This window comes from Falco rusticolus, chromosome 8 (genome assembly GCF_015220075.1).
Source record: "Falco rusticolus isolate bFalRus1 chromosome 8, bFalRus1.pri, whole genome shotgun sequence".
Taxonomy (NCBI): domain Eukaryota; kingdom Metazoa; phylum Chordata; class Aves; order Falconiformes; family Falconidae; genus Falco; species Falco rusticolus.
In genome coordinates this window covers 56339551-56363833 of record NC_051194.1, presented here as the reverse complement: position 1 = coordinate 56363833, position 24283 = coordinate 56339551, and the positions used below count along the sequence as shown (strand labels likewise).

The window sequence follows — 24283 nt, the reverse complement described above, 5'->3', positions numbered from 1 at the left end:
GACCTTCAGAAATTGTATTTGTTAGCATGTATCAGTTTACAGTGGAAGCAGAATCTTGTAGCAGGCTTGCAATCAGTGGTAAACTCTTTGGAAACCTCTTTGTGATGTGACTCTAAATTTTGATTCTTAGTCTCCCATAGGCATGCCTTTCCATCTGTATCTTGCATCCACAGTGAACCTTTCAAGTGTGTTTTCTTATAGGTGTGGTTTGAGAGTGAATGACAGTTCTGGGAGATAACAGCAAAAAGTACTAATGAAATAAAATTGGAAGGGTACCCACTTACGAGGTGTCATGGGGGACACATGGCTACATCTGGAATTCCTATTTACACTGTCAAGGAACAGCATCTACCCAGCTGACAGGTTGCTTGCTGATATATCTTATTTTTGAAGGAGAAGCTGATTTAAAATCCTATCTTTTTTTTCAGATTTCTGTTTTTAGAATTTGAAAACACCATCTTACAGGTGACAGTGAATAACAGCTATAACCCTTACCTGATGTGTTTAATAAATGTGACTGAAGCTGAAGACAGCGAATTGACAGGTGATCATGATTTCATTAATGTTGTGGACCTCAGCTGGAATATGTTGTGCCTGTCTTTGCGAAGTGTTTTGTCTAATGGTGGGAAGGAATGTTTTTATCTGCTGGCAATTAACTGGAGCTGTGAGACCTTGGGAAGGCAGACTCCTTTTTTGAGTTATGTCACATTGTGGATGTAAGTTTTCCATCCAACTCTATCCAAAAGGCATGTCTACTCTTTGCTGTGTGATGTCAGGTTGCTGACACTGAGATAAAGAAATCTTACAAACAGAAACCTGTATTCCCTTCAGAGCTTTACCCATAAGATGACAGCAGTTATTTTTGAGAGTTAACATGATATTTCACATAGATATTCATCATATGAGCTTATTGTAAAACCTGAGAAGTTTATCTGTTCACAGAATAGAGATACCATGTGTGCTCTGAAGGGCACTGTCACAAGTCCTGTTACCAGCGTGGGGTGGATTTCTTTAGGACCAGAGCACCGACTCAGACTGGTTCTATTATATTCCAGACTACAACATAGTTCCTGGTCTGTGATTTCGGAGGTCCTGAGCCAGGACAGACAGTGAGCTACTGGAAAGGGGCCAGTGGAGAGCAATGAAGGTGATGAGGGCAGTGGGGCATCTCCCTGGTGAGGAAAGGCTGAGGGAGCCGGGCCTGTTCAGCCTGGAGAAGAGAAGGCTGAGAGGGATCTTATCAATGTACACAAATCCCTTAAGGGCAGCGGCAGGAGGATGGGGACAGGCTCTTTTCAGCGGTGCCCAGCGGCAGGACAAGGGGCAACGGGCACAAACTGCATCACAAGAAGTTCCATCTGAACATGAGGAAGCACTTCTTTACCCTGAGGGTGACAGAGCGCTGGGACAGGCTGCCCAGAGAGGCTGTGGGGTCTCCTTCTCTGGAGACGTTCAAAACCTGCCTGGACGTGTCTCTGTGCAACCTTCTCTGAGACAACCTGCTTTAGCAGCAGGTTGGACTGGATGATCTCCAGAGGTCCCTTCAACCCTGACCATTCTGTGGTTCTATGTGAATTTGGTGGAAAACAGCAATTCTCAGTAGGCCTTAGAATAAAAGTGCTGATATTCCCATCTGTGAAGTTTCTGCAAGTCTGGTGTTTTTGTCTCGCGTAACTTTTGTTTTCTTCCTTGCACAGAAAAGATCACACTGCTTTTGAGGCAAACTCATCTTAAAAAGAACTCTTTTATGCAAAATAATACCTCTGAGAAACATTCATCCATACCGGAGCTCCTGAAGCTAAAAGTGAGTCTGCTTAAAATGCTGACTTGAAGGACATCCCACAGTGATACATGAATGTTCAATGGAGGTTTTGTAAAACAGTGTGTGGAAAAAAGGTTTCTTAAAATAACAGCTGATGAAAACTATGAAACTGTTTTCTGCCTGCTGCCTATATCTAAAGGTCACCATTAAACTGGGCTGAGGAACTTGTTCTTACATGAGTCTCCACCAAGTGTACACCCATTTTTCTGAGAAAGTAGAGGTGATTCTGTCTTCCCAGTCTGTTGGATAGAATGGCTTCTGTTTTTCACCAGCTATTGCAAAAGGATAAGCACTGCATATTTTTCATAAATCAGTCCACCAGTAGTTTTAAAGTTCAGTACATTGAGACTTAGCAAAGCACCTTGCAGAGCTGAGATCATTGTTGGGGGATGCCTCAGCTTCACTTAGAAGTATGTAAGGAGGTTCTTGAATGCACAACTAGCAGTTAGATGCCTCTGCCATTCTGAAAATCAATGGAATTGTGCATACCTAATTGGGAGTTATAAGTACAACTAACTTAGTTACCACTGTACCTAAGGAGCTATACCAACACCATGGATTTCCCTCGTCAGCTTTGGATTTGGCAATGCCTCATTTGAATAAAATACTTCTTACGCCATATGTACATGACTGCACTAATAGCATGCATACACTTTGTTCGATTTCTCCACATGAGAAATAGAATTGCAAAGCTATTTAAAAAAAGACAACAGTATGCAATGCTGTTGCTGCTTAATGTATCTGTAACAATAATACGATAAGCCTTAGTGTGATAGGTACTTGTAGGCACAAAACAGACCACAGTTCTTGCCATAAGAGGCTGGTAATGTAAATAGTGATGTTAGATAAGAGGGAAGCCCGTAATAGCAGAGTAGGCAAAGGACTATAATTTTACATAGGGTGGCAGTTGCGGAAGTCCTGGCTTCTTGTCAGCTCCATTTTATATGCTGTAGTAGAGATGACCAGATGGTATCTGAAAGGCTAAACCTGTTGCACAAGGTAGATTTATTTGATCTCTGGGAGAATCAGTTGGTCAAAAAATAAGTCCAAATGGAGTGTTGCTGTGTATGCGTCTTGGGCAGGGGAAACGGTAGTTGAGGCTTGCAAGGTTTATTAGATCCTGTGAAATGTTGTGCAGCCAGGTCTGCTACAAGCTCATGTAGGCATGATTGTTATGAACTGTTCTACTGGAGAACTTTTGAATGAACTAAAAATATATATTAAAATTTTAACACTAAAGAAAAAATGGAAAGGAATAGCTAGACTCTTTAAAACTTGCCTTTTATAATTCTGTCATCTAACTGGTGTTTGTGCATTTGTCTTCCTTTTCAAAATTTCCTTTAAAGATATCTCACCTCAGGGATCTGACAACACTTCTTTGTGACTATGAAAGCTTTAAGTCAATACAGCATATCTGCCATCTTCCAAATGTTAGCTTTGGAGAACTGTGTGAACAAAGTCAATCTCATGAGCAGCTCCTCCGTGCTATTGAACTGAGCAATCAAGTTGTGACCAACGTACTGAATCACAGAAGAATCTCCCAAGAGCTTCAAAATATACTGATTGGGGATGCCACGAACATCCAGACACAAATGAAGTGGTGAGGCTCTCCCTCTGGGTTAGACTGGTTTAGTACTCTTATTTATGAAATGATGAAATGGCTTCTTGCCTTCTTTTTGTATTCTCAATTTTGTTGATTGTTTTGTTTTTCCAATTTAGGTTTCAAGAAAATGTACCAGAAATTGCTTTCTTTCAAGAGGTTCCTCGGTATATGACTACTTTGAATTCTATGTTGAACATTACAGAGAATTTAACAGATTCTAGCAAGCAAGGTAGTTTTCTGTATTTCCTTTACAATGTTGGTAAACATTGCCATTGGTGCCATACTTTCTGATGGAAATCCTAAGACTTGCTTAGCTGAGAGGAAGAAGTGATCTTAATGAAATAACCATATACCATGTCCCATGTCCCTGGGATCCTTTATCTAGGATAACTCTAGAGACCATCCTTTGTTTTCTGTACAGCCTGAATAGTCCTGTGTGCTGAAAGTCCCGAGTCTTTGTATTTGAGCACCTTTTGCTGTCAGCTTCAGCCTACATATTGTAAAACCTAGACAATATGACTGTATTTTGCAAGTGTTTTTGGTTTTGGTTTATTTTTTTTTTTTAATAAGCAGTGATGTACCACGCTTCCATATACCTGAAGTCCCCTCTGTGTGTTTGAGATTGCTGTATGTCTGGAGAAGGCTGTTACATCAATTGTTATTTCATTGGTCTTTACAGAAAAGTTAGGAGATATATTCAAAAATGTGGACCGGCTCAAAGAGGATCTTAAAAGCACAACAGGAATGTCCACAGCCAGTATTGATGCTCTTCTGGAAGCATCTCTACCGGAAAACAGCAGTCAGGTAAGTTTGCTGTCATCCTGGCGGGAGATCTTGTTGCTTTCTACCTCTCAGACCATTAAAACGAGAATTTGTTAGTGAATGCAGCTAAGCAGATCGCTGCATGCACGACAGCACAGAGAGAGGTAGATGATCCCACAGGGATAGACAGCATAGCATGTTATGGATCAAAAGAGCCATTGGAAATGCAGTAGGAGCAGTCATTGACGTCAGTTCAGCCATTGGAGACCAAAAGCCATATGGTCTCTTTGGCTGTCACCAGTAGCTGGTAAGCAGCCATGCACTGCCTGGTGAGCAATTGCTCTGGTCTATACCAAGGGCACAGTTTACTCTGAACTGGCTAATGAGGACTGAGTAGGGTCCTTGGTGGGGTCCTCAGTACTGAGACGTGGTTGCAGTCCAGATGGAAAAGCACACTTCTAACCACAATTCATGAGAGCACTCGGGGTCTAAAAATAGCCTCCCATAATGAGAGATGAGCTTGCCTTCCTCAGCCTCCTGTGCAAGCAGAGCTCCAGATGCTTTTCCCCTTCCCAGCCATCTTGTCTGGACTGAGACCCAAAGAGCGTGGTCTTTTCCAAACTTCACATGCATCAGTCAATGGGAAATTGAAACCACAAAAGCTTTTACTACTGTGCAAGCTGGGCAGTAAAACACAATCCATAGGATTTGTCCCTTGGAGAGGGAGTAATGGGTAGGCATTTTCTGGTTCTCAGCGTTGAAATATGACACTGTGGAAAGAACAACAGCAAGGCAAGATTAATCCGTGCATACTGGAGCGAGCAGTCTACCCCCTAACAAATCTTTTCTTACTTTGTGCAAACACAGCTCATTTCTCAGATCATCCAGCTGGAGTCTTGTAGCGGCCATCCTGCTGACCCACAGCTGCAAACAGTAGCAGAGGAGTTCTGCCATCTCTCTCTTTCAGGGAGGACCCGTGAGACATACATCCTGGGGGTCACTCTGTTACGACACTTAGACATTTACAATTTCTTATACAAGGTTAGTGTTGGATTTGTAGAGTGCTTTCTGTAGTCTTTGCTGCACGCAGTGGCTGAAAGGTCATAAAATATCATTGCAGTGGCCAGAAGCTATGCTGATTTACACAAGCCAAAGATCAGGCTTTGCTCATGCAGTCATTTTTATTGCATATCCATGCTGTGACAGTGTGGATATAAATGAGGATCCCAGCTGGTGTAAACCAGCAAACCTCATTTAAAGACACTGGACCTACTTTAAATGCCTCCCTATCTGCTAGTATCATTTATATGCTGTCACAACCTCTTGAACATTCCCAGCTGAGTTCAGGCTTCCCAAAAATAAGGCACTGGGCTAATTTTTTTTATTCCTTGAGAAGAGAAGCCCTAGCAAAAGTCCTGTAAAATTTATTTTCCCAATCTAGTTGGCACTGCCAAGTTATTAAATGATTCAAATATCCCATGCACACAATTATATAAATAACATGTATAAATACCATTCATGGAGAAGTGCCTATTGAATACATATTTTAAAATGCTACAGAAGTGATCTGGAGAAGAAAAGTTATTAAATGAGAATGCTAAGCAGTTCGGCTCAGATCAAAAGTCACTTGCAGTGTTTGACATCTATGTTGTGCAAAATGTTACCTCTTAGAGACTCAGATTATAACCCAGCTAGTATCTGATACACATTTCCCAAATGTAAGTGTTTGGAAACATGCACTGTTCAGAATATGCAGTGTTCAGGGGAGTGGTTTGCAAAAGCACTTGGGGACTTGGGAATACAAATCCATTCATTTCCCGTGGGACATCTGCTCCCTAAGCCTCCCAACAGTTTTGAAAATCCCTCAGTCTTTGGCTTGGAATTAACACTCTATGGGTGTGTTACATGCATGTGCACACAGATTCCTGCTAATCAGAATTGGTTTTCTTCCTGTCTCTTGTAGATGCTTTTCCCTAAGGAAGTTCAGAAACCCGTGGACAAGATGTTAGGCCTTCTGACAAAAATGAAATATTTCAGACGCCAGGTTGAATCTGATGTTGATCCATTGCTACAAGCTATTCATTCACTGAAAAAGCTCCGGCAGTCTAGAAACGTGCCACTGACTAAGGTACACGTAGTTTCCATGCACTTTGGAGGCAAAACACCACTAGAACAGTTTCCACAGTAATTTCTTACCCTAGAAGCCAAAGGTGCCTTAAATCATAGATTACTGATTCTCTTTTAAAGCAGCAGTGTTCTAAGAAGAATCCTAACAAACTTAGATGTTGCCTTCCTGGGAGAGCTTTGATTTGAAGCAGTGGCACCATCATGTGCTCATGATGGAGGGGAGACAAGGACCATGTGCTGTGGGAGGGACACTAGGAAAAAAAAAATGCAGGGGATGAACAACTATCTTGAAGGAAGGTACATTTCCAAGAACATACTAAAAGAGGTCAGCTTGTGGAAACAACTGGAGAACTGCCCACTAAAGGCTATTCAAAACCATGTAAGTCAACAGCAAAAGTGTGCTGTCATTTTAGTGTGTTACATTACACCCAAAGCCTCAAGACTGCCCAAAACATTCAGTGCAAACCCAGTCCTGCTCTGACCACAGCAGTAACTTCAGGCTGCACTCGCCTCATCCAGCAGTGGATCCAATCCCTCTCTGGTCCATAGTCAATGACAGCATAGATCACAGGAATTGTTTCTGGTAATCACTTTGCCTGTGCGTTGCAGACCCACATGCATTCATGAACTAGATGGGGATAGGGGATGTACACATCTGTGTGACAAATTCTGTCTTGTAACCCAGGGTGGACATGTGTCACCAGGCACACATTATAGGCAATCCCTATAGACACATTATAGGCAATTCCCACATTGGATCTCATACCTGGAAGTGACTGGTATGACATACCTGGAAGCTAACAGAGGTTAGCTAAAAAGGCATATGATCTCCATGGAAAGTCCCTTTTTTTGTAGGAACAAATCTCTCATAACAAAGCAGTGTAAAAATGTTCAGTCCTTGCCTTCTGATTCTGTTATTTCTTTTTTCTCTCAGAATGGGATTTATTTGCATCTTGTCTTTTCTGCAGGCATTATTTAAACCGAACAACTTCAGGATAACACGTGGCACATTTAAGTCCATGTCAAAAGTTCTCTGCAATCAAGAGATCACCCCCCTGTTTTTTGAGTCCTTGCTTCCAGATTTTGGAGACTCTGTAAGCAATAGTTCATCTGTGGAGGATGTCTATGTCCAAAAGATGATGAGGAAATATGGGATTCCTCATGACTCCAGTAAGTCTGCCTTCTCCTTAAGGCAAAAACATTTCAGAGCCAAACTCTACTGCTTCCAGAGAGATCCAGTGCTGAGCTGTTCCCCTGTATGTCTCTGGAGGGCTGTAAGTGCTCATTTTTTATGCTAGCTGAAGATCTGCACTGCCCTAATTATTGGTGGTTTATTTCCATAAAAGTTAAAAGGAAGACAGCCTATGTAGCAGAGCAGTGCTTGACACTGCACACTTTCCCATTTGTTGATGATCTGGTCTTAGGGCTTGACAGGTCACTGCTCTTTCTTGATGTGTAGTTTTTCTGACTGTACTGACATTATTAGCTCCTCTAAGTTCACAAAACTCCATTTAACCTTCAAGCAAAGAATCTTGGCTCAAACAGTGAGACTTTTGTTGACTTGAGTTCAGCAACAGGAGATCTTGGGGGTGGATTGTTTTTGTCAAGATGCATTATGTCAGTCAGTGAAGAGGGCTCTGAAGCAATTTGCTGGACACAGCAACAAACTGGGTAGATGGGAAAAAATACACTGGTAGCTTTCTCATGTCTGGTCTGTTTGCTTTTCTCCCCTTGCAGCACCATTTTGCTTATCCTTCTACCTGGACCTGGTCAAGACCCCAACTGGAGCTTTAATTTGGTCTTTTTTAAAACCAATGGTGCTTGGGAAGATCCTTTATACGCCAGATACCGTAGAAACTCGAGCAATCATGAGAAAGGTATGGCTGTTTTTACGGTACATCAGGATACACCCACTGTAAAAGATTGTAATATATCTAGCACTAGATAAATTACTAGATAAAAACTAGGGCTTGTTTCTCTAAGAAGCAGAAGTCTACTTTGTAACTGTTTGGGAATATTGGTCAAATTATCTTTTCCTCATTGCATTGCTGGTCATTTGAGTCATCTTTTGTCTTTGAATAAACTTTGACTCCAAAAAGTTGCTCTTGGTCTAGTATTTATAATAAGATTTTTTAAATGTAGGGTGTTTTTTTGCCAGTAATAGAGAGATGTCTCTTAAGACAAATGCTAACACCAGTACTTGTTTGCAAGCCAACCAGTGGTAGAAGGAAAGCTGATATCCAAGTTATGCTCCAAATGTCACATATAAAGCTGTACTTTTAATTACTTGTATCCAAATTCAGTGTGTTAAGGGGCGTTGTGCCAAGTGGTGATAGGGTGCTAAGAAAAATCCAATTTGGTCTTAGCTGTTTTATTGATTTATTTATTGTTTAAAAGCTGTAAGGTAATTAATAAATGAATTCTTATATGTTGTGGGCTTTTTCTGTAGTCTAACGCAACCCTGAAGCAGATGGCTGATCTAGCCCTAAAGTCCCAGGAGTGGTTGGAGAAGTCTCCTGTCATCATGCATTCACTGACTAAGTTAAACCAGACAGTTCCGATGATCAAGGTATGAGATTCTGCCCTCCCTGTCTCTCTCATGGGAGGGAATTGGGAGGATGGATTTCTTCACTGAAATAAACTGGGGTTCCAGGGACCTCAGGGACATCTTGGGTCAGCTGGGGAAAACCCATTTCAGGCTTTTGTTCTGGACTTCACAGTTTCTGTGCCTTCCTGCCTGTTCCCTTAACAGAAATACTCCTGACACACCTTTCCATGCAAATCCTCTTTCTGAAATGATCTGTTTGTAATATGCTCCCTGACACTGGCCGTGCTGAGGCCTGCTGGAGGGCTAAGATGAGCAGGGAATGCTCTTCAGTTTGTAAATTAACTTTCTGCTTGATGGAGTGATCCAGCCAGCCAAGACCAGGCAAGAAATGACTTTTTCAGAAAATGAAACAATATCTATAATAAGCATGTAGCTCTGGGTACACACGTAAGAGCTAGAAGATGTCTTTGTACCTCAGCGAATGTAAATAAAATTTCTTTTTCCCCTCCTAAGGAGCCTAGCCTTGCTTGGGTACAGAAAGCAGTAGGCTGTAATGTTTCACGCACTTGCTTTCCATTCTCTGCAGTAAAAATTGTCTCCTTTTCTTATGAAACTATGAAAATGAGATCTCTGGAACTCTAAAGCATTAGAAGTTAATTTCAGTGGCTGGAATTCATTGTGATTTTTATGGCACTGAGAGAAAATCCAGAGTGGAGTATGCAAAAGTGAAATGAAATGTTCTCTGCTGACTGCACTCATTGGTGGAATAATGAACTATTCAGCCAAACAAAAATCTGTCTGCTGGTCTCCAAGCTAAATTTTGGTCGCCTACCCGTTGTGCTCTGGCTCTGTTCACAGGACTTAAAACAGACACAATTGAAATCTACTGCACTTTTAGAATAACAAAGGTTATCCATCCGTGATTTTTCCGTGGGACTGTAGTGCCCAGTGGAGACTCAATACACATCCTCTCTTGACTCCAAGAAACACTAGCTTGGACTCAGAGGGCTCAGTATGAAGTTTTCATTGCTAACTTCTCCCCATCCTGATACACAGAGGGAAATATAGAAGGTCAGGAAAGGAGTAGGAGAGGGTTGTACAAAGGCTCAGTGAAAGCAGCTGGTCTGTTGTATTTTAGAAATACACCGAATAAGCTCAAGGGGCTTCTGGTCAAACTAATGCTTTTTCTTTTTTGCTTGTTGGTAGAACACTCTGCAGAATCCCTTTGTGCAGGTTTTTATCAAGATGATGGTGGATTTGGATGCAGCTGAACTGCTGAGTCAAATAAACAAACTGGGTAAGTTGGTCCACATGTGCTACCCTCTTATTTGTACTTCACGTCTGGGAGATCGAGAGTCACCAAACTAGCCATCCTCTGGTACTGCTCTCCTCTCGCCAGTATCAGATGCTTCAGCGCAAGGCAATCTCAGCTGTGATTCAAAAATCTTACGGTCTTTGGGCAAAGAGTCTTAGAAAACAAAGGGCTTGTATGAAGAATTGCTTCTTGCGAGTGTTGAAGGGATGGTAGGATGGGAATCTCTGAAGCTGAGTGTGGCCACTGGAGGACACTGTTTAGCCATAATTATGACTTCAAATGAGCTACCTGGGACTCTGCTGGGAAATGTTGTGGAGAGTTCACTTGCATCACATCAGGGTTCAACTTAAAAGTTTTCCAGAGCAGAAAAGCAAGAGATCAGATAAAGGTACCCGGGCTGATGAAGCCAGAGGCATCATTACAGGAGATACTCTGCTGGAATCTGCTGTTCTCTGGTGGTCTTGCGTGGGGTCCTTCAAGGTGAGACTTGCTGATATGCAGTGTGGGAAGCATCAACTGACAGCGGTGCTGGGTGGATGGATACATCCCCTGTTAGTGAACAGCATGGTGATCACAGTCCCTTCCTAGCTGGTCTTGTTGTTCATACCCGTTTTTTCAATGAGTGGCCATACATGTCAACATAAATCTGGGTTACGCCAGCAAAACCCACAAAACATTGTAGTCTGTTGCAGTCAGAAGGATATTTACATACCATTTGTGATGACCCCAGTGTCATTTCATGAGTGGCATCTCCTGCCTTAACTCCCCATAAAATCATCATGCCTGCAGCAGCTGTTCCATATTAGTTACACTGCATTGTGCAGTCACCTTTTAAAATGGCCAGGAAACAGCAGCATCTTTATTAAACTGCATTATCAGGTTTAGCACACATGTCAGCACAACAGACATAACTTTCCCTTGATGTGCTTGGATAAAGCGCATTCTCCCCGGAGACAGAGCAGCTCAACAGACAAGTTGATTACATCGAAACCCATAAGATGTGGAATGAATGGTGAGCATCATATGTGAGTCTAAAACCTCAGCAGGATAGTAGCAACTTCTGATTTGGGATGACTGTCACATCCCATTGCTGGCATTCTCCCAAAGGCAAACTCACGAGCATATTACAAATGATTAACATAAAAATTGGGTCAACAACATGCCTTCAGTGCACTGCTAAGTGCAGAAATGTATTTTACACTTAATGTTTAGTATGATGGGTTTTTTCTTCCTTTCTGTTGTCATTGTTAGTCTAATACAGAATGATGTGGTGGATTTTTTGCTGTGTGTAGTGATGCTACTGGTTTTCTTTGTGGGTTTTTTTCAGATGATATTCGGCTGGAATTACAGAACAACGCTGACATTGTCGATCAGCTGAATACACTCGCTACCCTTGCTGTAAATGTGTCCTCCTGTGTCTCATTTAACCGCATTCAGGCAGTCAGAAACTTGGAGGAAATGGAAATGGTGGCTAAAGAGCTCTTTCTGAAGAACGAGCTTTTTGCAAGTATGTGGCAGTCTCAAATCCCCCTGTAAATTAATGTTAGCCTGGTGCAGGGTGGGAATCCACTGTAAGAAGTTTGGCTTTCCACTGGCAACTGTTGCGGTCACAGCTCCCACCAAACAATGGATTTTGAGCAGTGTGTGTAGGACCTGCACACTGATACCTCCTCATGGCAGTTTTACACTCCTTTTTATACCTCCTCTTCTCTTACACCTCTGCTATCTGTGTAGAAAGATTTTGGTTAACTGGTATTTACTCTTGGTTAATTCTCAGATGGAATGAATTTTCACTGCCTTTAGGAGATCTTCATGACAGCTGCCTTCTTTCAGGCCCGTGTGGGAAAAGATGCCTTAATTAAGAAAGATATTGCAGAATCATAGAATCATTTAGGTTGGAAAAGACCTTTAAGGTCACTGAGTCCAAATATGAGACAGTTCAATTTATTAGAGTGTCATAAAGCTCTTGAGATGTTCCAGCCAAACGCTGCGATGTTACATTGGGTCTTCTCAGTCACACTTTTCACATTTGTGGGATTGGATTGCAGCTTCAGTTCAAACCACAGAGAGGGGAAGGAGGGACTAGAGACTAGGAATTTATACTAATTTGAAAGCTAGAAATGTGTCTTAATTTTTAAAGAATGCCCAATAACTCCTCAATTAAGATTTACTTGTAAGTCCTGTGACCTGTTTGGTTTTATACCTCATAATTGAGTGGTAGATAGAAACTTTTTCTTTTCTTGGAACTTCAGACCCTGATAATATTTGTCTTTTCCCATAAAAGCAGTTTTCTTCCACATTTGTCCTCCATTCCATCATATGCTTTATATATGGAATAATCAGGAAGAATATTCTGGAGAGAAAAACTACTGTGGTATTGCCTCTACCCAAATAGACATTTTAAAGGAACAAAAGTCCTGTCTGTCAAATTGTATCCACAGCATGCCATTTCCTAACAGGAACTTGCAAAGTTTTTATATTCTTAAACATCTCAACTTTACAGGAATTTGTGTGGGCACAAAAATATGTGTGTAGGTCATGAACAGTTTTCACCACCACGTTCCTGAGGTTTTTATGTCACAGCATCGCTATATGAGCTCTATTGATAGAGTAACTTTGGGCATGTTCATGAGAGGTGCGTGTGCTGAGTGACATACCTAACAGATATCTGACAGCCCGTGTTAACAAGATTTTTCCAAATACAGGTTACACTGAGAGCCTTTGGGTTTTGAATGCTCAGTGGGAAAAGATTTAAAGGCTCTGGGGGTGTATTTTGCACCCAGAATCATTGGTCACATTTGAAAGTCCGAGTAGCTGCAGTGATGTACAGTTTCCACTTCTAGACCCTCAAGAAGCAGCCTATCCATCAGCATTATTTGTGCAGCAAAGAAAGAAATGATGGACTGTAATGTAGAAAATAAAAATGAGGCATTCCTATGTGTCTGTGTACTGCTCCTGTGCTGTCGGTTCTGAAGGAAAGCCTTTTCCCTTTCTTTTCCAAGGTATCATTTTCAAGCTGCCTTCAAGCCGTAGCAGCCCTGGACGCTCGGTTTACGGGGACTTGGCCCTCCCTCCTGTGCTGAACTACACCATCCGCATGAGCAGCAGGATCACACAAACCACCAACAGAATAAGGGAGCGCATCTGGACAGTGGGCCCGCACAATTCCACCTCCCAGAGCCAGATTTACAGCCGGGCGTTTATTTATGTCCAGGACAGCATTGAAAGAGCCATTATTGAATTACAGACTGGCAAGAATCCAGAGGAAATAGCTGTTCAAGTCCAGGCCATGCCTTACCCCTGCTACAACAAGGATATGTAAGTTTGTGTGGCTTTTGCCTTTACGCTTTGTGTGAGCTCATCTCGTCTGACTGGTGGAGTTCACCAGCTGCGCTGGTCTCCTTAATACCATGGTCACATAGCATAGAAATAATTTCATTTTGTAGCGAGGCTTTTTTTTTTTCCACAGGTCTGAACAAAAGAGGGAATTTTTGACTTTAGTATAAATGGTCTATGTTGAGTTTGCCTACTCTTTTGTTGTCAGTGCTCTGTATGTACCTGAATTGTCATGGTAACTATAGGTTTTACAGGAGGTAAAATTCGCTGTCCCTGGTTTACTACACGTGGTGGAAATGAGACTGGGGTTGGCAGGCCTTGGATTAAATATGAGTGTTGGCTTTTCTGCAGGTGTTTACATGCAAACAATGCAGCAGAACTTAAAAAATGTATGTATTGGGCAAAATAAGAGCCCCTAGGTTTATGAGCTTTGTTCCTAGCGATTGCTATCCAGCTGTGGTATTTGTTATTCATTCCAGTGATTTTAGCTAATGTTCAGAGTGTAGTGAATAGTTCTCAATACAGGTGCCTCTCAGATGGCTTTAAGAAGGATAAGAGGGAGGATGAAATTGTACCATTCATCTCTGCAATAATGAGGGAGGACAGAGACGTTTTTGATGCGCTGAGTTGCCAGGGTTAACAGCCTGTTATACAGAGCAGTGCAGTTTGGACTGTGCGTGGACCGGAATAAGTTTTGAATGGTGAAGCTGATCAAAAAGTTTTGGATCATCTTCCTTTCTACTCATCTTGAGCCAGATCTGCAGCTAGTATAAACTGCATCGCTGCCAAAGGCAATAGAGAGAAGCATATCTCTCACAGCTGAGGACCTGCCCCTCTGGCAAGGCAATTTTGGTCTGTGTTGGAAAGCTGGCAACATGGTACTTCCTCAGAGTTATTACCCTGACCACAGCTGGTGGCCAAACTGGCTGGAAAACACACAGGGAAGGGATTTCAGTGTCCATCAGAAAGCAGTGAAGGATGTTCAGCATAATAGTATTGGTAGGTCGGATGGTCGCTGCACCCTGACATGAGGGTCTCCCATGGACCAACAGTACAGACTAGACCTGGGAGCTCATTCTGTTGAAAAGCCTGTGTGTCTACTGCATGAGTTACAAGATCATCTGGGAGCTTTAGCTATGGGAGCTATAGCTATAGGAGCTACAGCAGACCCATTAATCTCCTGTGTTAGCCTGTCACTTAAGAAAGCTGGACGCCTGTAATCTCTTCTCAAGGTAGCAGCATGCAAAGTGCCTGCAGGTACACAGGCAGCAAGCATTCAAACCAAGTGTCAACTTCTTGCAGCAAAGACTTGAATTATTGCTGTGAGATAGTTTTGTACAGTAATTAACTGGCTGCTGGAGGCATTTACTACAGTGCTATCTGCTCCTTGTCTTGTTCTTGGGCTGCTGAGAAAACCACTTGCCTTTGGGTTTCCTTCCCCACCCCAGGTTCAGAGGGATGTGAGTTTGCTCAATTATTAAAGTGCCTAAAGGCTTTGGATTTGCATCCGGTAGAAGTCATCGTAAAATGACTGTTTATCAATTGTTATTGCATAGTTACCATCCTGTAGGGAAAAGAAGGGAATATCTATAACATTACACAGAAGGTGATGGCAAATGTTGAATTTTTAACAGCTTAGAGATCATGCACAAGATGGTAGCAACACCCCCCCCCCCAAAAAAAAAACCCCAAACAAAAACCAAACCAAAACCAAAGAACTAGTAGAGCTCCTGAAATGCCTTTTCATTGTTCTTTATAAAAATGGCTTCGTTTGCATGGAAGCATTTCCTGAAGGTGCTAGTTCATGGGAAATTTTCAGCCTCACAGGTAAAAAAATTTAAAAACAAATGCAATCATATTAATTTGTTGTTGTATGTTAAACTTTTCCCCAGAATAACACTGATTATTTTTTTATAAAAAGACAGATTTAGAAATGAGGGAGGAAAGCATAAGCACTCTAGATACAATGAAGAGAATCTCCTGCTATAAAAACTTGCTTTCCATCACAAAAGGCAAGTTTAGTGTTGGCCATTGGTGTCTTTTTTCTGCGCACATTTGGCACAAGAGGAAGGTTTTAACTGAAGTGAGGAGGCAAGAATTGTGAAGCCCATGTTGTAGACCTGGATCTGCAATACCTGTCCCATGGGGTAATAGGCTAGAAACTGAGGGGTGGCATCTATATCCACTGTGGCACCAGGAAATATGGTGTGATAACAAAATTTGGCCACTGTATCTATTAACAGAACTGAGAATTATGGCTGGCTGCTGTGATGTTTCAAAATGGGATGCACCCCATCATAGAGCCAGGAGATGCCACTGCCCAGGGCAGTTCCTGCTTCTGCCAGGGGTGCTCCTTAGCAAAACATCTGAGAATGCATCTGTAAATTCCTCGGTAATTTAAAAAAAGAAAGAAAGATTTTGAACAGTCAGGAGTTTCGTGAATAGAAAATCTGATGCAATGGCAAAATAGCCTTTTTTGTAATTATTAATTACACTCTACGTTTTGAAATATAAGCATGTCTTTTCCTGTGCCAAAGTATTATTCTGAAAAATATATTGTGCATAAAGCCTTAATCCCCAGAACATTTTGTATTCAGCTAAAGCCTGCATTTGCCTTTTACAGGTTCTTAACCAGCGTGACCTACTCTCTTCCATTTGCTCTGATGGCTGCCTGGGTGCTGTTTATAGCTGATTTTGTTAAAACACTTGTTCAAGAGAAAGATCTGAGGCTTTATGAGGTACGGTGAAACTTTCTGGGGCATGCAAAATTATAAACAGATTTTCCTTATTAGTGGGTAGTATGTTTCATGTGCAATATTAAATGGAGCAAAACAAGCATTAAGGAAAATAATATTCCAAATACCTATTGTTTGACCTGCAATGTTTGAATTCTGACATTGTAACCAAGCTCAAAACCATAGAAATGCAGGGCGTTTGCCCTTCAAGTGGTGAGAATAGTGCTTTGCAGTTCTGATCACTGGAAACGTGGGGACCTCAGAAAATTACAAGTTTTCTGAAGATTTAAAGCTCTCTAAAAATTGACTTTGAGTCATGCCTATTGGGGACAAAGACATGAAAAGTGACTTATTTCCTATCCTTGAAGTTATTATACTTAATATTTCAGAAGGTGCTACATATTACATCAGCTCCTCTGAAATGAAGTTCTTCATTCAGGTTGTCTATTGGAAAATAAATGACACTGAGACATAGGGAATTTATTAAATTAACTCAGGTTTTCAGTGTGAACACCATCAACAGAGATGAGCAGCAAAGAACTTTTGTAAAACTAAGCTTCAGCAAGCAACAAATGCTTGAGCAGATTTGTTTTTTATCCGATACCATGGAAACAAATACTGATTCACCAAAAACAATTCCAAGAAAGGGCACTCTATGAACTGTGATGAGATTGAAAATGAGTGAACCCCTGTGGCTAGCTGACAGCCCCTTACTCTAGGGAACCCAGTTTCACTGTCTCTAAGAACCAAGGTGTCAGTAATCTTTTTAGGTAATAATCTACAAGAAGACAAGCACCTGTAGTTTCTTTTGGGTTTATCAATACAAATCTACAGGTTTATAAAAGTGGACTTGGTCATTAGCTAATACAAATTAGTACTGCTTCCTTATAACCATTGTAATTTAGCTGTTATTTGTTGTCTTGGGGCTGTGTGGGAAATGGTTTTGTTTCAAAGATACTTAAGAGCTTTTACACTCAAGCCACTGGATCAATTAGCATTATTTTCAAAAATAACCAAAACACTTTAAGAAAGTCACAAATCTAAGGCCAGAAGCAGCTTTGGAGCCTGCGGGCTGTGATGCTTCACACTTGCAGATCCTGTCTGTGCTGTTCGTTTGCAATAGACTGTTTTGCAAACCTAGGGCGTTCCAGAAATGAGTGCATGCTTTCTCCCTGTTTATCAGCATGCAGTATGCCAAAGTATGAAAGAGCATGGCTTGGTTGCATTCCCTGTCCAGAAGCCGAAAAAAGAAACAGTTCAATATCAGCAGAAATATCTCTTAATAAACAGCTGTCATTTGTGATTCTTTTTTTTTCACCTTTCTCTCTGTAGTACATGAAAATGATGGGTGTTAATGCCAGCAGCCATTTCATCGCCTGGTTCATAGAGTGTGCCATCTTCCTTCTAATTACTGTCACCTTCCTCATCATTGTTCTAAAAGTGGGTGACATCCTTCCCAAAACAAACACAGTGCTCCTGTTCCTGTACCTTATGGACTACAGCCTGTCCATCATAGCGATGAGCTACTTCATCAGTGTCTTCTTCAATAACACCAACATCGCAGCCTTGGTGGGCAGCCTTGTGTACATCCTCACCTTCTTCCCCTTCATCGTGTTGCTCGTCATAGAGAACCATTTGAGCTTCTCTGTGAAGAGCCTACTGGTAAGTTCTGTTTTTCAATAACAGGGAACGTATGTGTGGAAGTAGACACGCACCTTCGATAAACTTCAGCTCTTATTATAGCTTGTGTCACAAATGTACGTGAGTTGGGTGCCTTTCTAAATTGCATCAGTGGGTGGTAACAGTATGACAGCATGGCAGGAGAGTTGGCCATGGCCTGTTTGAGGGAGACTTGGAAGTAGTTGTGTCCCGTAACTGAAAGCACTACCTGTAGAATTTTAGTGAGTTCTCACTGCCAGATGAATCAGAGTAGTTTGAGCTATGTGCTTTGCCCTTTCAAACTGCAAAGCAGAATGGGGTTCCTTTCAACCACTGTGGAAAATAAGTCTGTCTCAGTAAGGAGTTCAGGTAGCAGGGCTGTGAAGGAGGGCTGGCTCCGCTTATTGCTGGCTCTGCTCATCCTTTAGTTTAATGTTCTCAGATTCCTAGCTATGGAAATAGATGTAAAGCTTTGTTTCCTACCAAGGGTAGAAATAGGTAGGTATTAGGTTCCAGAAGCCAGACTTGTTTTCTTTGAGTCACTGGATTCAGGAAAGGACATCTGTTAATGCAAGTGGTAAAATTATTAACCACATGGCAGGTAATTCTCAACCACTGCTGTATTTCAAAAGCCTCAAATAAAGCCCTTTACGAGGGAGGAAGTTGGGTCCTGGGTGCGGAAGCAAAAGAAAGGCAGGCTCTAAGGAGACATTAGAAGAAGTCGTAAGTCTGGTGCAGTGCTCTTTGCGACTGCTGGGAAAAAACACAACCTGCTCTTTTTTCTGGCTACTGGACCAAGCCAATGTGGTACCTGACTGGTTGACTGACTTGTTTTCTCTTTGAGACTACTTCCTAAGTTCTCTGTTTTCAATTTTGTTTATTCCACAGAGTCTGTTGTCTCCAACTGCATTCAGTTATGCAAGTCAATACATTGCTCGATATGAAGCACAGGGCATAGGTATGTTCATTGTAGACAAAACTAGGCTGTGAGCTCCCGTGGTCATAACATTGCGTTAACTAATATGGATTCTGTTCATATTTCTAAATCCCTTCCTGCAGGTCTGCAGTGGGACAACATGTATAAGTCCCCAATGATTGGAGACAACACTTCCTTTGGCTGGATGTGCTGGCTCATTCTAATAGACTCTCTCATTTACTTCATCCTGGGATGGTATATAAGGAATGTTTTCCCAGGTAAGAAGACACAGCATTGAGGCTGATGCTGCGCCATCTCTTTTTGAAAACAATGAACACAACACTGGCTGATTCCATGGTTCAGGCAGTAAGTCTACACACAGAGGATATCTCTGTTTCTAGACTAAAGATGTGGATGTCTGAGAGTATTAATGAAACTGAGACAGAGCAGAGCAAGGGAGAATTAGGGTTCCTCTGCTTATGACATGGTTCTCCTGGAGAAGCTGAAGCCAAGGACATGCGAGGATATGTTTGTGGGCTGGAGGGTGAAAACGAGAACAGAACATGTTAGCCTGCATTTGTCAGTTGAGTGATTTTATGTTGTGTTACTTATATCATTTGATTTCAAAAAGTAATTCCTGCCTTGGGCAAGAGCCAGTACATTTGTCTTTTGCTTTTCTTCCCCACCTAATGAAGCAGTCCACTGGCATACGGAAATCTACCCAGTGGAAGATGTAAAGTACTCCTGCCCTCCAGCTATGGAGTTACTCAGAATAACAAATTAGTGAATGCTTCCTATTGTGTCAATCAGGTGAACTTTCATTGTATGAAAATATATGTGTCTAGTACACGAGGGGGGAGATCTCTGTGGAGTTTATTTTTGCTATTTTAAGTGCACCCCAGTAGTGACACTTTTTCAGAAACAGATACCTGGATGAGATTCCTCTTCTCCTTGCAGGTAGATATGGCATGGCTGCTCCCTGGTATTTCCCATTGCTTCCATCTTACTGGTTCGAATATAACAGTTACCTCCCCTTCTGGAATGACAAACGAGGAGGCCTTCTCTTCACCAGGCTGATGTTGAGGAAAGAAGCCACCCTCAACAATAAGATATGTATGTAAATGCTAGCTGGGGTAGCAATACTCACATTTTAGGTAAACAAAGCCAATTTTGTAAAGGGACACCATAAGTAGAAAGCACCTCTCTCTACTGATCCTTATTTTGTAGCACAGGAAAAATTAGAAGCTGTTACTTACGTGAAAGGAGATTTGGCTTTTAAATTATATGCGTTCTTCCTATTTGGTGTGGAAATCCAGTACTGATTTTCACATGCGTATTGTGTGTGTTGTAGTTGGGCAGTTACCTTAGATGCATATACCTCAGTCTACAATGCTCTGTGTAGAAATGCACTTTTGTTTTGGCAAGAAAGTACAGGTTTCTACTTGGCAAAAGGGATGTGTGCTTCTTTGTTCTTCTCTTTAAATATTTAGCCTGTAAAATATTCTGAGATCACACATAAAAACTCGCTGATTTTACCTAACTGAAAATAACTCGGTCGTTTTGCTGTATGCCTTCTGATTTTCTGTGCTTGCTTTGTATAAATTAAGTTAGGTGCTCTGAAACATCTAAATATGAGACCTTTTCAAAAGTGATTAATGCTTATTGTCAGGAGTTATTAAAAGCTGCAGAAGTAAAAAGGAGAAATCCCAGAGAGCTCAAAATTATACAGATCCTGTGAAATGTTTTCTGTGTTCCTAGCTGAAAGGCACCTACTTTTGCTGTATTTTGTTTTTAAAAGCTCTGCTTATCTCTGAGGTGAAAAAAGTAGCACAAACACCTGCTGCAGTGCAGTAACTGTAACTGTAACACCATTCCCTTTGGTGTCAAAGGTGCCCCCCCGCCTCACCTCGAACCAGAGCCCACTGATCTCACCCTGGGAGTCTCCCTCCGTGGCATAACAAAAGTTTATGGATCCAAAGCTGCAGTGAACAACCTCAGCCTCAACTTCTATGAAGGGAATATCACTTCCCTGCTGGGACACAACGGAGCTGGGAAAACTACAACCATGTGTGTACCCTTTAAAGCTGCTCTTTTTATATTGTGGGGCATGAGTGGGTGAAGGAGAGAGTGAGTGGGGCTGTGCAGTGCTGGGGGACTGAATAAGGTACTTCATTAAGCCAGATTTCTCTTGTAGCTTTATCTCGTTCATGGATGACCTCAGCAGTCCATCTATTAGAATTAAAGGTTCTTTTCTGCTCAGTAATATGCTTTTAAATCTGGTTGGATACCTGTAATACACAGCACAGCAACTGTTTTAGTGTTTTGTTCCATGATGCTTTGGTGCCTAGGGTTAGGTTGTTCTGAAAGTTGTGGGTAGCTTGCACACACACCAAAGCTGACGTGGTATTAGCAAGAAAGTGTAATAAAGGTACACTTCAGCTGTACAAACTCGTGTTGGCTAGGCTGGAATGGCAGCGAGTTAATACATTGGCCTTTCAGCCTTTCCATTTATAAATTATTATTTGAGTTGTTAGGTAACAGCACTATAAACAGACCTGTAGAACTTGATTTCTCCACTGATATATACGTGCATCACTCTGAAAGCAACATTAAGCTGATAAATAGAAGCCTCAGAAGAGCCAAAAACAATAAGACAGATCTGTACTGCATCTCAGTTTATTATCAATTCATCTCCTATCCTGTTTGCAAAGTGTAGGCAAAGGTGATATGCAGAAAACTGTAAAGGCTTCTTGAAACTTAATGCAGGCTTCAAATCCTGAGTAAGGTCACAAGTTACTTCTTTCCTTTTTAATGATGGTTAAAAGTCCCAGGAGAGAGAGAGGCTGTGGGAGGGTGAAGGGCAGTCTGAGATGCGTCTTCTCCCTTTAGTCCCTGCAGGACAGCACCAAAAATGACCTATAATGTGCAAGTAGTTATTCTGAGCAGACAGTGTTTGACTCAAGTCTGTTGAGTATTGCTAGGCAGGTAATTATTTGCTTGAACTAGATGAAAGTGCTGCCCACTGGGAAGTGTCTCGTCTGGAAATCCTCTTCCATTTCTTGTTAATAATGGCAGTGAAATCAGGTTTCCATGCTCTGATGTGGTTAGTAAGATGAAGATGTGGTTTTCAATCTCTGTTGTGGTTAGCAATATAAGGCTGTCTGCATACTGCAGACAAACCTCAAAGAATGAAGAGTAACTGCATTATATGAATTCCCAGTGATTAAATTGGAAGTCAAGGGCATTCATGAATATTGATGTATGGGACAGACATGCAATGGTCTGACTTGGGGAGAGGAAGGCTGAAGAGGACAAAAGTACATGTGAAAAGTAGCCAGAGTTCAGCGTGTCAGCTTGGTACTTGCTCTCGCATTCCCGCAGAGGGGTGTGAGGATGTCCTTTGATGTGAATTGGCCCCTGCTCTGCCAAAGCATGGTTAGACAGCAGAAGAAGCAGTGGTCAGTGGTCTTGGGCTGGAAGAAGCATGATAGTGATGTAAGGAAACACTGAAAGTGATGATAGGTACAGGACCATGTTAAAAAAAAAAAAAAAATGGCTTTCTCCTGTTTCTAACTTCCTTTTCTGTTCATTTTTCCCTTTCAGATCTATTTTGACTGGGTTGTTCCCTACATCATCGGGTACTATCTTTGTGTATGGCAAAGACATCAGGACAGACCAGGAAGTTATCAGGAAGAACATGGGTGTGTGTATGCAGCACAACGTGCTCTTTAACTACCTCACCACAAAGGAACACCTGCTGCTTTATGGGTACATCAAAGTCCCTCACTGGAGTAAACAGGAGCTCTACCAAGAAGTGAAGAGGTACAAAAATAGCAGGGCTGGAGAAGGGAGAGAGGGCTGTCAAAATTATTGTGTGGTAGTGCCATTGCCACTGCAAAGCTCAGATTAATGGTTTTGAGGACCGTTGCTGATCCAGCATAGAGTTCAAATAATGACCAGAGGAATTTATTGACATCTGTGGCTGTAAGAAAACAATGTGTCTTCTCCAGGGGGTTTACAGGCTTCTGTGGCAATTCTTTGGAGATGAATTTTTAGGCCTAAGGGTCTAGTCCTTGCTGCTTTACAATTTTCCCCAGAAAGAGATTTAATCAACCAGTCAGAAAGATGATGTTGGCTTTATTGGTTCTGCAGAGAAGTGAAGCAGACAGAACATCCCAGGGAATTTGGATCTTGGTGTTCTCAGTTGATGAGGTTGAGCCTTTAACCTTGACTTGTCAGTTGGAAACTTTGAAAACATCCTAAAAAATGTTTTAAATTAAAATCCCAGTGACTGAGCTACAGGGTGAATCATCTCCCTGCACTGTGACCATTCAGTAGAGCAGTCCATACTTGAGCAGTTTTTCATTTGCAGTTACGGGTTTTTTTGGTATTTTCAGTTTCCATGCTTTAAAAGGTGCATGAAGGACAACCTTTGGGGGCTGTTTTTCCTTTGTTTTCAAGGACTTTGAAGGAGACAGGACTGTACAGCCATCGTCACAAGCTAGCCGGCTCCCTCTCCGGGGGGATGAAGAGGAAGCTATCTATAGCTATCGCTCTCCTGGGTGGATCAAGGGTGGTGATACTAGATGAACCAAGCACAGGAGTGGATCCGTGCTCTCGGAGAAGTATTTGGGAAATTATCTCCAAGAATAAAAAAGGTATCGTGATCAGATGAGATACTCTCCAGTGTGGCAAAGGTGATTTGGGTCACTTTTGCAAATATAGTATCAGGGGCTTTGAACTGTGGGTTTTGGAGACCACAGAGAATGAATTGTGGGACACTGGGATTTTGCAGGCCCTCTGGGTACATCTTGGCTGGTTGCTGTAAATTCACAGTGTCATCTGAAAAGTAACTTTCCCATAATACACAATTTACAATATAGTAACTTTCGGCTTCTCTTTAATGTTGCCTTTCATATATTTTCGCTAATAGTTACAAAAATCCCCTGCAGTCTGTTTTCACCTGATACTCTGTGTCCCCTCATTCAGCATAGCTTTCACCTGTCTCACGTAATTGCATGTGTTTGTTCTGTGGTGGCTGACATCAGCTTTCTGTTTTCCAGGCAGAACCATCATTCTGTCAACACATCACTTGGATGAAGCAGAAGTTCTGAGTGACCGAATTGCCTTCCTAGAGCAGGGAGGGCTCAAATGTTGTGGTTCACCATTCTACCTCAAGGACACGTTTGGCGATGGATACCACCTGACGCTCACAAAAAAGAAGGTTTGTGTCTGAGCTGGTCCAAAATTTGGGTGGGAAACTGAATCGGTTGTATGGCAGGAAGAAAGGAGGCACGTCATAGTGTCCCACAGAACTGAAGCATGCTGAAGAAGGTTCATCTCAGTCGTGGATGTCTGCACTGGAATGGTTGTTCCAGTATAATTTCACTTTCATGGAATAACTTTTTATTCAATCACTTTATGCCCAGGTGAAAGTGGGATGTGTTTTGGGTTGAAACT

At 41.8% G+C, this 24283-nt stretch overlaps 1 protein-coding gene across 1 annotated transcript in view; it reads left to right on the top strand.

Moving 5' to 3' along the window:
* The window catches only part of ABCA12 (ATP binding cassette subfamily A member 12), an 88490-nt gene that overhangs the window by 34303 nt on the left and 29904 nt on the right, over positions 1-24283 (top strand). Inside the window, exons 11-32 of the mRNA XM_037397616.1 lie at positions 429-544; positions 1698-1804; positions 3169-3422; positions 3542-3654; positions 4105-4229; positions 5055-5228; positions 6151-6315; positions 7283-7484; positions 8052-8191; positions 8764-8883; positions 10069-10159; positions 11505-11684; positions 13180-13495; positions 16137-16251; positions 17581-17910; positions 18796-18865; positions 18967-19101; positions 19781-19936; positions 20713-20890; positions 22427-22645; positions 23285-23481; positions 23887-24047. Coding sequence (XP_037253513.1) covers positions 429-544; positions 1698-1804; positions 3169-3422; positions 3542-3654; positions 4105-4229; positions 5055-5228; positions 6151-6315; positions 7283-7484; positions 8052-8191; positions 8764-8883; positions 10069-10159; positions 11505-11684; positions 13180-13495; positions 16137-16251; positions 17581-17910; positions 18796-18865; positions 18967-19101; positions 19781-19936; positions 20713-20890; positions 22427-22645; positions 23285-23481; positions 23887-24047 — 3664 coding nt within the window. The remainder of the gene's footprint in view (positions 1-428; positions 545-1697; positions 1805-3168; positions 3423-3541; positions 3655-4104; positions 4230-5054; positions 5229-6150; positions 6316-7282; positions 7485-8051; positions 8192-8763; positions 8884-10068; positions 10160-11504; positions 11685-13179; positions 13496-16136; positions 16252-17580; positions 17911-18795; positions 18866-18966; positions 19102-19780; positions 19937-20712; positions 20891-22426; positions 22646-23284; positions 23482-23886; positions 24048-24283) is intronic.